Source organism: Lolium rigidum, chromosome 3, assembly GCF_022539505.1.
Source record: "Lolium rigidum isolate FL_2022 chromosome 3, APGP_CSIRO_Lrig_0.1, whole genome shotgun sequence".
NCBI lineage: Eukaryota > Viridiplantae > Streptophyta > Magnoliopsida > Poales > Poaceae > Lolium > Lolium rigidum.
In genome coordinates, this window is record NC_061510.1 from 136,676,968 (window position 1) to 136,687,383 (window position 10,416).

General features: G+C 40.7%; 2 protein-coding genes across 2 annotated transcripts; one reads left to right on the top strand and one right to left on the bottom strand.

The window, feature by feature from the left end:
- Positions 1–105: 105 nt before the first annotated feature.
- LOC124702373 (putative G-type lectin S-receptor-like serine/threonine-protein kinase At1g61610) lies at positions 106–4,207 on the top strand. The gene is made up of 7 exons (XM_047234512.1): positions 106–1,644; positions 1,929–2,027; positions 2,112–2,293; positions 2,891–3,101; positions 3,199–3,436; positions 3,531–3,678; positions 3,801–4,207. The coding sequence occupies exons 1-7, from the start codon at positions 318–320 to the stop codon at positions 4,101–4,103; spliced, it is 2,508 nt and encodes an 835-aa protein (XP_047090468.1). The 5' UTR covers positions 106–317; the 3' UTR covers positions 4,104–4,207.
- A 3,667-nt stretch (positions 4,208–7,874) lies between these two features.
- On the bottom strand, positions 7,875–10,103 carry LOC124702374 (rhamnogalacturonan I rhamnosyltransferase 4-like). The gene is made up of 7 exons (XM_047234513.1): positions 10,051–10,103; positions 9,848–9,936; positions 9,608–9,761; positions 9,229–9,518; positions 8,931–9,135; positions 8,697–8,854; positions 7,875–8,442 (listed from the first exon to the last, which is right to left on the bottom strand). The coding sequence occupies exons 1-7, from the start codon at positions 10,060–10,062 to the stop codon at positions 8,181–8,183; spliced, it is 1,170 nt and encodes a 389-aa protein (XP_047090469.1). The 5' UTR covers positions 10,063–10,103; the 3' UTR covers positions 7,875–8,180.
- Positions 10,104–10,416: the final 313 nt, after the last annotated feature.

Consider the following 10,416-nt stretch of genomic DNA (forward strand, 5'->3'; position numbering starts at 1 on the left):
CAGTGCTAGCAAAATAGCTAGTAACTGCCTGGAGTGGACACTTTTATCATTATTCAGGTGGCACTGGCTGACTGAAGACGCTTCAGTGAACAGGTTATTAACGGCCGCTCGTCCAATTCTCTTCTGCAGCGTCCCTATCTGCCCAGTGAAAATGCTACCCATTCGGCAGCGTCCAGGCCACCGACTTACCTTTCTCTCCGGCTGTGGCTGTGGAGACATGTGAGCTCTCGACCACCCATGCCACGGTTTTTTCTTTGTGGAGGCATCACTAGGAGTAGGATCACTGGTGCTATGAATTCATAAGTAGCGATTTTTCCATGCTGCCTTCAATGGCAATCAAAGAAGATGGTCTAGCGATCGTGGCCTACATTCTTTTTCTCACGCTCCTGTTCTTGAGTTCATCCTGCAAGTCAGCTGACGACCACTTGACACATTCAAAGCCACTCACCCTTGATGACATGCTCATCTCCGATGGCGGGGATTTCGCTCTTGGCTTCTTATCCCTGACCAGCTCCAGTAATAAGAGCCTACTATACCTTTGCATATGGTACCACAGCATTCCGGGACGGACCGTGGTGTGGATCGCCAACCGTGACAAGCCGATAATAGAAGCCACACCTTCATCCCCGAAGCTCGTCATCACCAACAACTCCGACCTGGTGTTATCAGACTCCCAAGGCCACGCGGTTTGGACGACGGCGAACAGCATCACCGACACTGGAGCCGGAGCCGGAGCGTACGCGGTGCTGCTGAACTCGGGGAACTTGGTCCTCCGGTTCCCGAACGGCACAGACATATGGCAGAGCTTCCATTACCCGACGGATACCATCCTTCCAAACATGAAGGTCCTATTGAGCTACAAAGGCCAGGTCGTGTCGCGCCTCGTCGCCTGGAAGGGCCCGGATGACCCGTCGTCAGGGGACTTCTCCTGCAGCGGCGACCCCAGCTTCCCCGACCTCCAGCTCGTCATCTGGCAGGGGACTAGGCCCTACTGCCGCATCACTGTATGGAACAGCGTGTCGGTCCTCGATCTCAACAACAATGGCTCCATGGTGTACCAGACAGCTATCAACGTAGGGGACAAATTATTCTTCGAGTTCACAGTCTCCGTCGGCTCGCCGTTCACGCGGATCACGCTCGACCACACCGGCAGGCTGAGGTCTCTAAGCTGGAATAATGCCTCGTCGTCCCCTGCATGGACCATCGTCAGTGAGCGCCCCGCTGCTGCTTGCGAGCTCTACGCCTCGTGTGGCCCGTTCAGCTACTGCGACTTCACCGCCGGGACCAGCTCGACCTGCCGGTGCCTCGATGGATATGAGCCCAACGGTCCAAATTTTACTGCTGGATGCCGGAGAACGGAGGAGCTCGAATGCGGCAAGCAGAGCCACTTCTTGACTTTGCCTCAGATGAAGGTTCCTGACAAGTTCTTGCACATACACAACAGAAGCTTGGAGCAATGTGAGGATGAGTGCAGCCGCAACTGCTCCTGCACGGCTTATGCTTACGCCAACTGGAGCAGTGGCAGCGGTAACTCTGTTGTTGACCCATCAAGATGCTTGGTTTGGACAGATGAGCTTGTGGACACAGGGAAATCTAGCGACTATGGCGAAAACTTGCACCTCCGGCTTGTTGACTCCTCTGCTGGTATATATGCACCTTTTTTTTTTCCTAAATCTTGTTTTCATCTTGTTCTTATGGGAATAGCTACAATTACATTGTCAAACGCTTTCATCTAATAATTTTGTATGTGCAAAATAAGTAAATCTAGAATTGTATATTGTACACTAGCATAATGTGAAATTAGACCTCAATTTTAATGAAAACTCTGTATTTAATTAGTTAGTCGTTTGAAGCACACAAACGACTAGTATTAGTATTCAAAGTCTTTTCACTGAATTAGTGAATTGTGATGCAATACATCTCTGCAGCTGACAAAAAGGGCAACTTAGTGAAGTATGTACTGCCGATTATAGCATGCATGTTACTACTGACATGCATTGCTCTTATCTGGATACGCAAATGCAGAGGTAAATTAAGTAAGAAATGTCCTTGTTTTCGGCTTACAGCTTTATTGTGCAAGTGTTCAAAAGACACTCATGTCCAACTAGCAGGCAAAAGCCGAAAGAAGAAGGCTCAGAAGAAACTGATGGCTGGGTACTTGAGCGCTTCCAATGAGCTTGAAGGCGAAAACATTGAATTTCCATTTGTTACCCTCGAAGAAGTTCTTGCTGCAACAGATAATTTCTCTGATTCCAACTTGCTTGGAAGAGGAGGTTTCGGGAAAGTCTACAAGGTAATAACCATTATTAGTACTCGTTAATTTTAGTACAATCAGTTTTAGAAAATAAGATGAGGAGTAATGGTCTTCCCACCACTAGTCAATTTCTGGTTGAGTCAAGGAAGCTTTCCTTAACTCTGAGACCATTTGCCTTACATCACTGAAATAAGATGGTTTTTTCGGTGGTATACAATTATTCGTTGTCATTGGCAAGTTTACCTTAGTGGTGTCATTGTAATCAGCCATAGAAGTTGATTCACAGAGTTAAGAATATATTTAGGCACTATGGCTCTACAGGGCCAACTCATCTCCATTTTGGCTGGGTATTTATTATTTCTTTTTGCCTAATCGAGGGCTGTGGTTAATTGAGTGATACATGTTCAAATGGGCACCAAATTAACGAAACCTATACATATCATTTTCGAGTGAACAAAATCTAGAGGTAGCTTAGGACAGTAGGGTGGTTTACGCCAATTATGGTAGGCCGGGCTCTAAAGAAGACTACTTTGGAGCTCTGGAATCTATACTTGACTAAGGCAATAGTTAAAAAAAAGGATAACTATAGGAGTCAAAAAGAAGCAAATTTATTGAATCATGTACTCATGCATATAGGGAAATTTGCAAGGCGGAAAAGAAGTCGCTGTCAAAAGACTCAGTAAGGATTCAGGTCAAGGTATAGAGGAGTTCAGAAATGAGGTAGTTCTAATTGCCAAATTGCAGCACAGAAACCTAGTCAGACTTCTTGCTTGTTGCGTCCATGAAGATGAGAAGCTACTGATCTACGAATACTTGCCTAACAAAAGTTTGGACGTCTTCCTGTTTGGTATGTTTCTGACTTTTGGTTGCATATTTCAAAATGTTCGTACATTAAACAAACTGGTATAACTATGATCTACCTTCATTCATATTGATCTTGAAAGATGCTGCAAGAAAGCATGTGCTCGATTGGCTTACACGGTTCAAAATAATTAAGGGAGTAGCGAGAGGTCTTCTTTATCTTCACCAAGATTCAAGATTAACTATAATTCACAGAGATCTCAAAGCAAGCAACATCTTGCTGGACACAGAAATGACTCCCAAGATATCTGACTTTGGCATGGCAAGGATTTTTAGTGAAAAGCAGCAACAAGTAAACACTTGCCGGGTTGTTGGGACATAGTAAGAAACTAATGTACTCTTGGCACTCCAGATTTTATTGTCTAGTCTAATTTATTCATTTTTCACACTTTTGTTAAGTTGTTTCAATACGCAGTGGTTATATGTCGCCTGAATATGCAATGGGAGGTGCATTTTCTGTCAAATCAGACACATACAGCTTTGGTGTTCTTCTCTTGGAGATTCTAAGTGGACTAAAGATCAATTCACGACAGCCTGTCAACTTTTCTAGCCTTATTACTTATGTAAGCATTGTTGGATGCACAAAATTTCACTAGTACAAAACAAAATGTGGAATTTATATTTACGTTTTTTCAAAATGGGGAATGTGTACTTACCTGATCAGAAAATGATTCTATTGGCTTAGGCATGGAGATTATGGGAAGATGGAAAAGCAGTACAATTGGTGGACTCTTCAATTATTGAGAACTGTCCATTTCATGAAGTACTAAGGTGTATCCATGTAGGACTGTTGTGTATTCAGGACCGTCCGAGTGACAGGCCATTTATGTCATCGGTTATGTTTATGCTGGAGAATGAAAGCGCACTGCTTCCAGCACCAAGGAAACCCTTGTACTTTGATTTAGGTAATTGCAAAGCTGGAGAAACAAGGGAAAATATTGAAGAATCTGCGAGTGCAATGAGTATCACCACATTAGAGGGTCGTTAGTATATGCCAGTACCTTTTGGTGTAGATATCTTATCACACGGTTGTGAGGCATCTTTAATGAAGCTTCCTTGCAAGCCAAAGAAAAGATTAAACATATGATGGGTGTCTACCAAAACTCTGGTGTCTACTCATGGTTCATGTTCACAAGCAAAAAGCCTTGCCTCTTTGTGGCAGAACAGAAGGGATTAACTATACTTTAGTATCTTATTATTATGTGGATGGTATGAATCTTTGCACTGTACTCCCTCTATTTTATAATTTATTGTTTTCTAATTTTGTCTTAAGTCAAACTTAAAGTTTGAGTATATTTCTAGAAATATCATCAACATTTACAACACCAAACTAGTATCGTTAGATTCATCAAGGAATATATGTTAATGTTTTTTGTTAAATTTAGTGAAACATTAATGATTGAGTTAGATAAGCCCAAAATGCACTATATAATAAAAGAGGTGTGCTTCGATACACCCCCGCTAGATAAGTTTTTAAATATTGATGCAAATAAATGGTGAATATTAGAACTTACCTATTCATTAAAAAAGGGTAATCTACTCTTTTTAAATGGCGGGTGAAATTAACCAGCACGGTCATTAGTATCTTGCTAAGTTGTTTTCACATGCTACTTATCCCACGAGACGATCTTTTTATTTTGTGCACCAGACTGCTATGGCCATCAAAGTAGATGAATCCCAATATTTGTGCTACATCATAATCGACGCTAGAGTAGCATACTTGCCACTTTAACATTCATGTGTTTCTTAATGTTCATAAGTGGTACATCCTAGCATGATAAAAGGAGTGAAGAAATTTGTGTGATTTTTATGCATTCTTCAAATAAGACTCGTTGTTAGTTCCTACTTAGAGAATAAGGACATTCATTTTCTTCTCTTAATTATTCCGTGTGTCATGGTCTTAGTAAGAAAAGTGAGTGTGATATCTCATATTTAGTGAGACATTCATATTCTTCTCTTATTCCTTGTGTCATGGTCTTAGTAAGAAAAGTGAATGTAGTATGTATCCCATATAATGAGACATTCCAATCTTACCCTCAAAATGTGGCAACTTGACCACTATTTGACAAGGTATCGTTCTTCACTTACCTTAAATCTTATTTATATCATAGCATACATAATCTAACAATCCTCGTGAAAGATTCATTATAAATGATCCTTAGGAGATTAAAATGATCATCGAGAAAGATTTATTACCACTTTGGATTTAGGGATTGCTCCCCTTATTCCAGCTAGAACATTAATGTCACATAATTGACTTAGAGTAGCCACAATGTGTAGCTAAATGTAGTTTCATATTTGCTTTTGGCTTTTGGAACTAGTTCCCTACAATGTGGAGGTAGTTCCAAAACCACAAAAACTGGGAACCGGAGCAACTCGTTGCTCCAATGCCAAATATTCATTTTTGGCTTTTTAAACTAGTTCCCTACACTGCGAGGGTAGTTTCATATATTGTGACTTGAGGTAGGAAGAGATATGACATTTTTTTACCAGATTTTATTTGGTGTGGGGACCCACAGTAGAGATATTTGTCCATTGCAACATTGTAGAGCTATTGCCAAATTTTACTCTGATGCCAAATTGTGATATGCGTAAAATTTGGCTTTGGGAACATCGTGGATGCTCTTATGAGGTCAATCCCCCATGGCATCATTATAATTTTCTTTCAACGTTGATGGTAAAAATGGTGGGACCTCCCTTACATGAGAGAAGGGTCCCTATCTTCCTCACGGGAAGATCGTTAACATATATTGGTCTATGCCAAAACTAAAATTGACATGATTATTGATACTCATTGTTGGTTTTATTATTGCTCTATTCGGTATCACCGCTGGGAAGGAAATGGAAGAGAGCCTTCTGCTCACAACTGATGCATGACAATAGTCATCAAAGCTGGTCAAAATATTATTATATGCCTCAAATATATTTGCTCATAAATCTCTAATCAAAACTTCCTGTTTGATCCATTTTGACTAGAGAAACTTCAAAAATGATCATTAACTAGATTCTTTAATTAATAACCATCACAAAATAACATTATAGTGCAATCCAATATGTTATTAGAAATATATTTTCATACCAATTAGAATTTTTGGCAGTTTGTTTTGGACATTCGTACCAATATTAATGATAAAAGTGACTTTTTAACTGAGTAAATATTAGAGTGGTATTCACGGTGATAATATCATCAATATTAATCATACAAAATTCTGGAGGTAAAATTTGGACACTAAATTATGTCAGGGTTCACCAAAAATATTTTTTGGTATACGATAATGGTCTAATGAATGTCAACATGGCCCCCATGATATTAGGTACTATCATATTAAAATCTTCAAAAACAGCTTCCTTGTCCAGTAATAAATCATAAATACATCGTCTTCATTACTGTTTTAGGAAGTGCATGTCAAAGGACATAAAATGCACCCGCAGAATACATTAGCATATTGGCTCAACATTATTAGGCCACACTGTGCAGTGAAGGAAACCGAAGCGCACAATGTGTGTGTGTGTTTTAGATTGATATGGGAAGAAGACAAGGAGTAGTGGCACAATGCGTGTGTGTTTTAGATTGATATGGGAAGAAGACCAGGAGTAGCGCGCACAACGTTTCGATGGGTTTCATTCTCTTATTGTTGAGCTTTCTCACTGTACCTGCTATACTTTCGGAGCTGTAGTTCAGGGGCTATACTTTCGGAGCTATGATTATAGCAAGACGACAATTAGGAACCATGTGAATGGTTGGATGAGGTGTATTGGCTCACGGGAGTAAATGCTCCCGTGGCAGAAAATGCATTGTAGAATGTTTAAAAAAGTTCCTTGAAAATGTACATGTTTTTACGTGCCCTAAAACATTTCGTGAAGGGAACACATATTTAGTGTTGCAGGCAAATTTTTCTTTATATATAGACAACAAAAAATATACTTTTTCAATGATATTTTGTGTGTGCGCATAGAATGTGTAGATGTACACCCACAAATTATGTTTACATTTTGAATTGTGTTTTCCTCAATGAGAGCATCTAGCCCATGAGCCAAAGTGGATTTCCGGTGAATGGTTGCTCTTTCAGTTGGGGCTCTCCTCCAAAAGTTCATATTTCGAGTAGGTTGGCTGTATAGTTTGCAACCGAGCCAGCTTTTGCAATTCTGCCAATGCCTCGATTTTGGGGTGTGAAGTAAATGTAATTCTTAGTGTGATGTATTTGAATCACCGGTGCTAATTTGGTCACAGTACTATATTATTCTGAAAATATGAGCTATTAAAACTGCCCTTTTGGTGAATTACATTTTCAGTTACCCTACTCCAGATGGTTGTGCTTGGTGTTCGTGTTCTACACAGCAGCTTGAATGCGTGTGCTAAGTGATGTGCCAAAATTCTCTCTGAAGTAGCTATAGACGTCTGTTGCTCCTGTGTACCGGACACATCGTACGATAATAAGGCATGTATGTCGTAGCTCAGTTACTGCATCAACAGTCCAATAATGCCCTCCATTACTTTGCATACAATGCATTTCCATTACTTTGAAGCAAGGTTTATGTACATCAAAATCAAATGCAATAACACTTTTATACAGGAGCAGATGCAACAACCTAACATTACAACATAGTACCTGGCAGCGACTATCTTTCCAATGATATGAAGCGCAAAGGACATGTACAGTTCATATGCGGCGCTTCCAGCTCATCAAGGCTGTGCCATCAGCCAAAAATAGGGGAAATGAATATGGAATCAACAAAACTCTGAGCATAGCAACCAATGTGCCCACCAAGTCTCTGGGTGGTAATAAGCTACTCCACCTCCCATATTGATCATCCAATCGAGAAGAATGATGCTTCATAGCTGAGCTATCAGCTTGCACAGGCATGGTAGTGTTACAACTTGTTCACATAGTTGCGCTTCACAGGATGAGGCTCGGCAAAAATATGAGCACGTGCTGAAGCTTGTTATGTCACTACTGAAGTCAACTAATCAGGTTATTAGGACAGTGTCTAAATGAAACTGTCAAACTACTTTTTACCACTTCCACACCAGCCTTCTGTACCAGTCAGGCACTAAGTGTAGTGTTCATGTCTCGGTATGTTTTAGCTTTTCCCTTCTCTTTGTAGCAGGCCCAAGACATTCATAAGGATTTGCATAGAAGTAGTCTTCTTCCTTTGGCTGCCCGGCAATAACTTTTCTTCTGGTCGGTTGGCTCATTCGGCCCTCGTGTATCTCCTTAACAGCAATGCAGAATTCATCCCATGACAGTTCCTGGTCTTCAAAAAGATCTATAAGCTCAACAAGCTTCTTCCTATCAAGCTGTATAGTTCTGTGGAAGCCCATAAACCTGCATTTGCAACATATATTCCCAGTTAACATATGGGTGTCTATTTTGCTATATTCATTCTTGCTCACTATTAGTGGTGATTCCTCAAAACAAGCATCTACATACACATGGAAGCTACACACTACAAACCTGTGTGTGCACACAAATATTTCTTTTCTTCTCACTTCCCACTCAGCTAACCACATCATTATGATACCATACACATGATAGCAAGTAGAAAATAATTCATCTTAGGAGGGTCAGAGTAGATATACCTGCGGTGTCCTTCTACAACTTTAGCCATGTTTCCATCATTACTTGGAATAAAAACATCACTTGCGACAGAAACAAGATAGTCCAGGGCTGCCATTTGAGTTGAGTGTTTTTTGAAGAGGCGTAGCTCATCATCAGATAAAAGCATCTCCTTACGCACCTACAGTTTACATAGCAGATAAGCATCACTCCAGTGTTAGCGGAAAATTTTGGATGTTGAATTATGATCTGCTCACAATGTTAGGGAACTCTGTCTTCAATGCAGCTAATCTTTTTTCACCACCATAGATTTCACCTGAGGCAATATAAATCCGAGTGTCCCTGGGGAAACCAAGAGCTTTGAGCACTAATGTTGTTTCTCCAGGTGTAAGCGGGCACAATCCCTCCAACCTTTTCTTCTCAGAGTCTATTTCCTTTTCTTTCCACCAGGGATATGCATACCTGAAGCCCAAAGAACAGACAAAAACGAAGAATCAAGACAAAGGATGGGAGGACAAATTATAGATGATTGAAAATCTGCAAAGCCAAAGGAACCTCATTCTCGTGAGCTCTGCTGTTTCTTGATCAGAACATCCGTGTGTACAACCAGAGAAGGCAAGCATATCCATCTCATATCTCAGATGAAGCACAACAAACGATCCAGTCTTCCTGAGACTTAATATCATCTTGTTGCCTAGGGCCTCAATGGATGGTGTAAATCTTAACGCATTATAGTTCACACGGCAGCGAAGCTTTTGGAGCCTTAAAGGAAGGCCATTGTTCGCAAGGCGAGAATCTGTCCGGCTAAAACGTATAACCTTGTGCTTTCGTACAAGAGGCAGGATCTGGAAGTAAGGAACCTCTGAAAGTAAGAATCAAACATAGGATAGAACAGAAGTATAAATCTATTCTCGGAGGAAGGTTACTTTCTAACCTGTCTCAAATAGTATTTCTCACTAGACCAGCTGACTGGTTGCATTGATAATGGAATTTTCCCACTGAATTTACGTGGGAGTTCTCTGATAATCTTCACCTCATCTCTTAAAGAATAGATGAAATGATCCACATCAAATATATCCCCGAAATCACTGAAAAGTATAACTACATTAGGTCAGCACTTGCAAGTTCTAAATGATATTCTCAACTACCGAAAGTAAGTGCGAGAACCACACACCTAGGATCAGCCCAGAAGGATTGCTTATCGAGTTCAGGTACCACCATGGTCAGATTCAAATAGCGTGCCACGGTTACCATGTCACATATCTGCACAAGAGAAGCTTTCATGAAGCACTAGCATAGCATGGGTTGACGCATTTGATGTAGATTATAGCTGCCCTTTCAGTAAAAAGGACAAAAGAGTTAGCATTCAGTACTAACCGCAGCTCGCATTTGATTCAGACCACCATTGCATGAAATAAGAAGATAGCCGTTACTTCAATCTTGTGAGCTGCCTAACATTATCAAGATCATCTATCTGTAATTCTATAGGTTGTGTTTGTCGGGATCCGATGGATAGAGAATACTATGTTATGTTGATTATCAATCTATTACCTATGTGTTGTTTATGATCTTGCATGCTCTCCGTTATTAGTAGAGGCTCTGGCCAAGTTTTTGCTCTTAACTCCAAGAGGGAGTATTTATGCTCGATAGTGGGTTCATGCCTCCATTAAATGCGGGACGAGTGACGGAAAGTTCTAAGGTTGTGGATGTCTTGTTTCCACTAGGGATAAAACATTGATGCTA

Bases quoted from the DNA above. Each gene is read 5' to 3' on its own strand.
- LOC124702373 (XM_047234512.1), top strand. From the start codon at position 318: ATGCTGCCTTCAATGGCAATCAAAGAAGATGGTCTAGCGATCGTGGCC. The intron at 1,645-1,928 runs GTATATATGCAC...ACATCTCTGCAG, and splicing joins GCTTGTTGACTCCTCTGCTG to CTGACAAAAAGGGCAACTTA. The intron at 3,679-3,800 runs GTAAGCATTGTT...CTATTGGCTTAG, and splicing joins TTTCTAGCCTTATTACTTAT to GCATGGAGATTATGGGAAGA.
- LOC124702374 (XM_047234513.1), bottom strand. The intron at 9,762-9,847 runs GTGTGTGGTTCT...TATACTTTTCAG, and splicing joins TCCTTCTGGGCTGATCCTAG to TGATTTCGGGGATATATTTG. The intron at 9,519-9,607 runs GTTAGAAAGTAA...CCTTACTTCCAG, and splicing joins AGAAATACTATTTGAGACAG to ATCCTGCCTCTTGTACGAAA.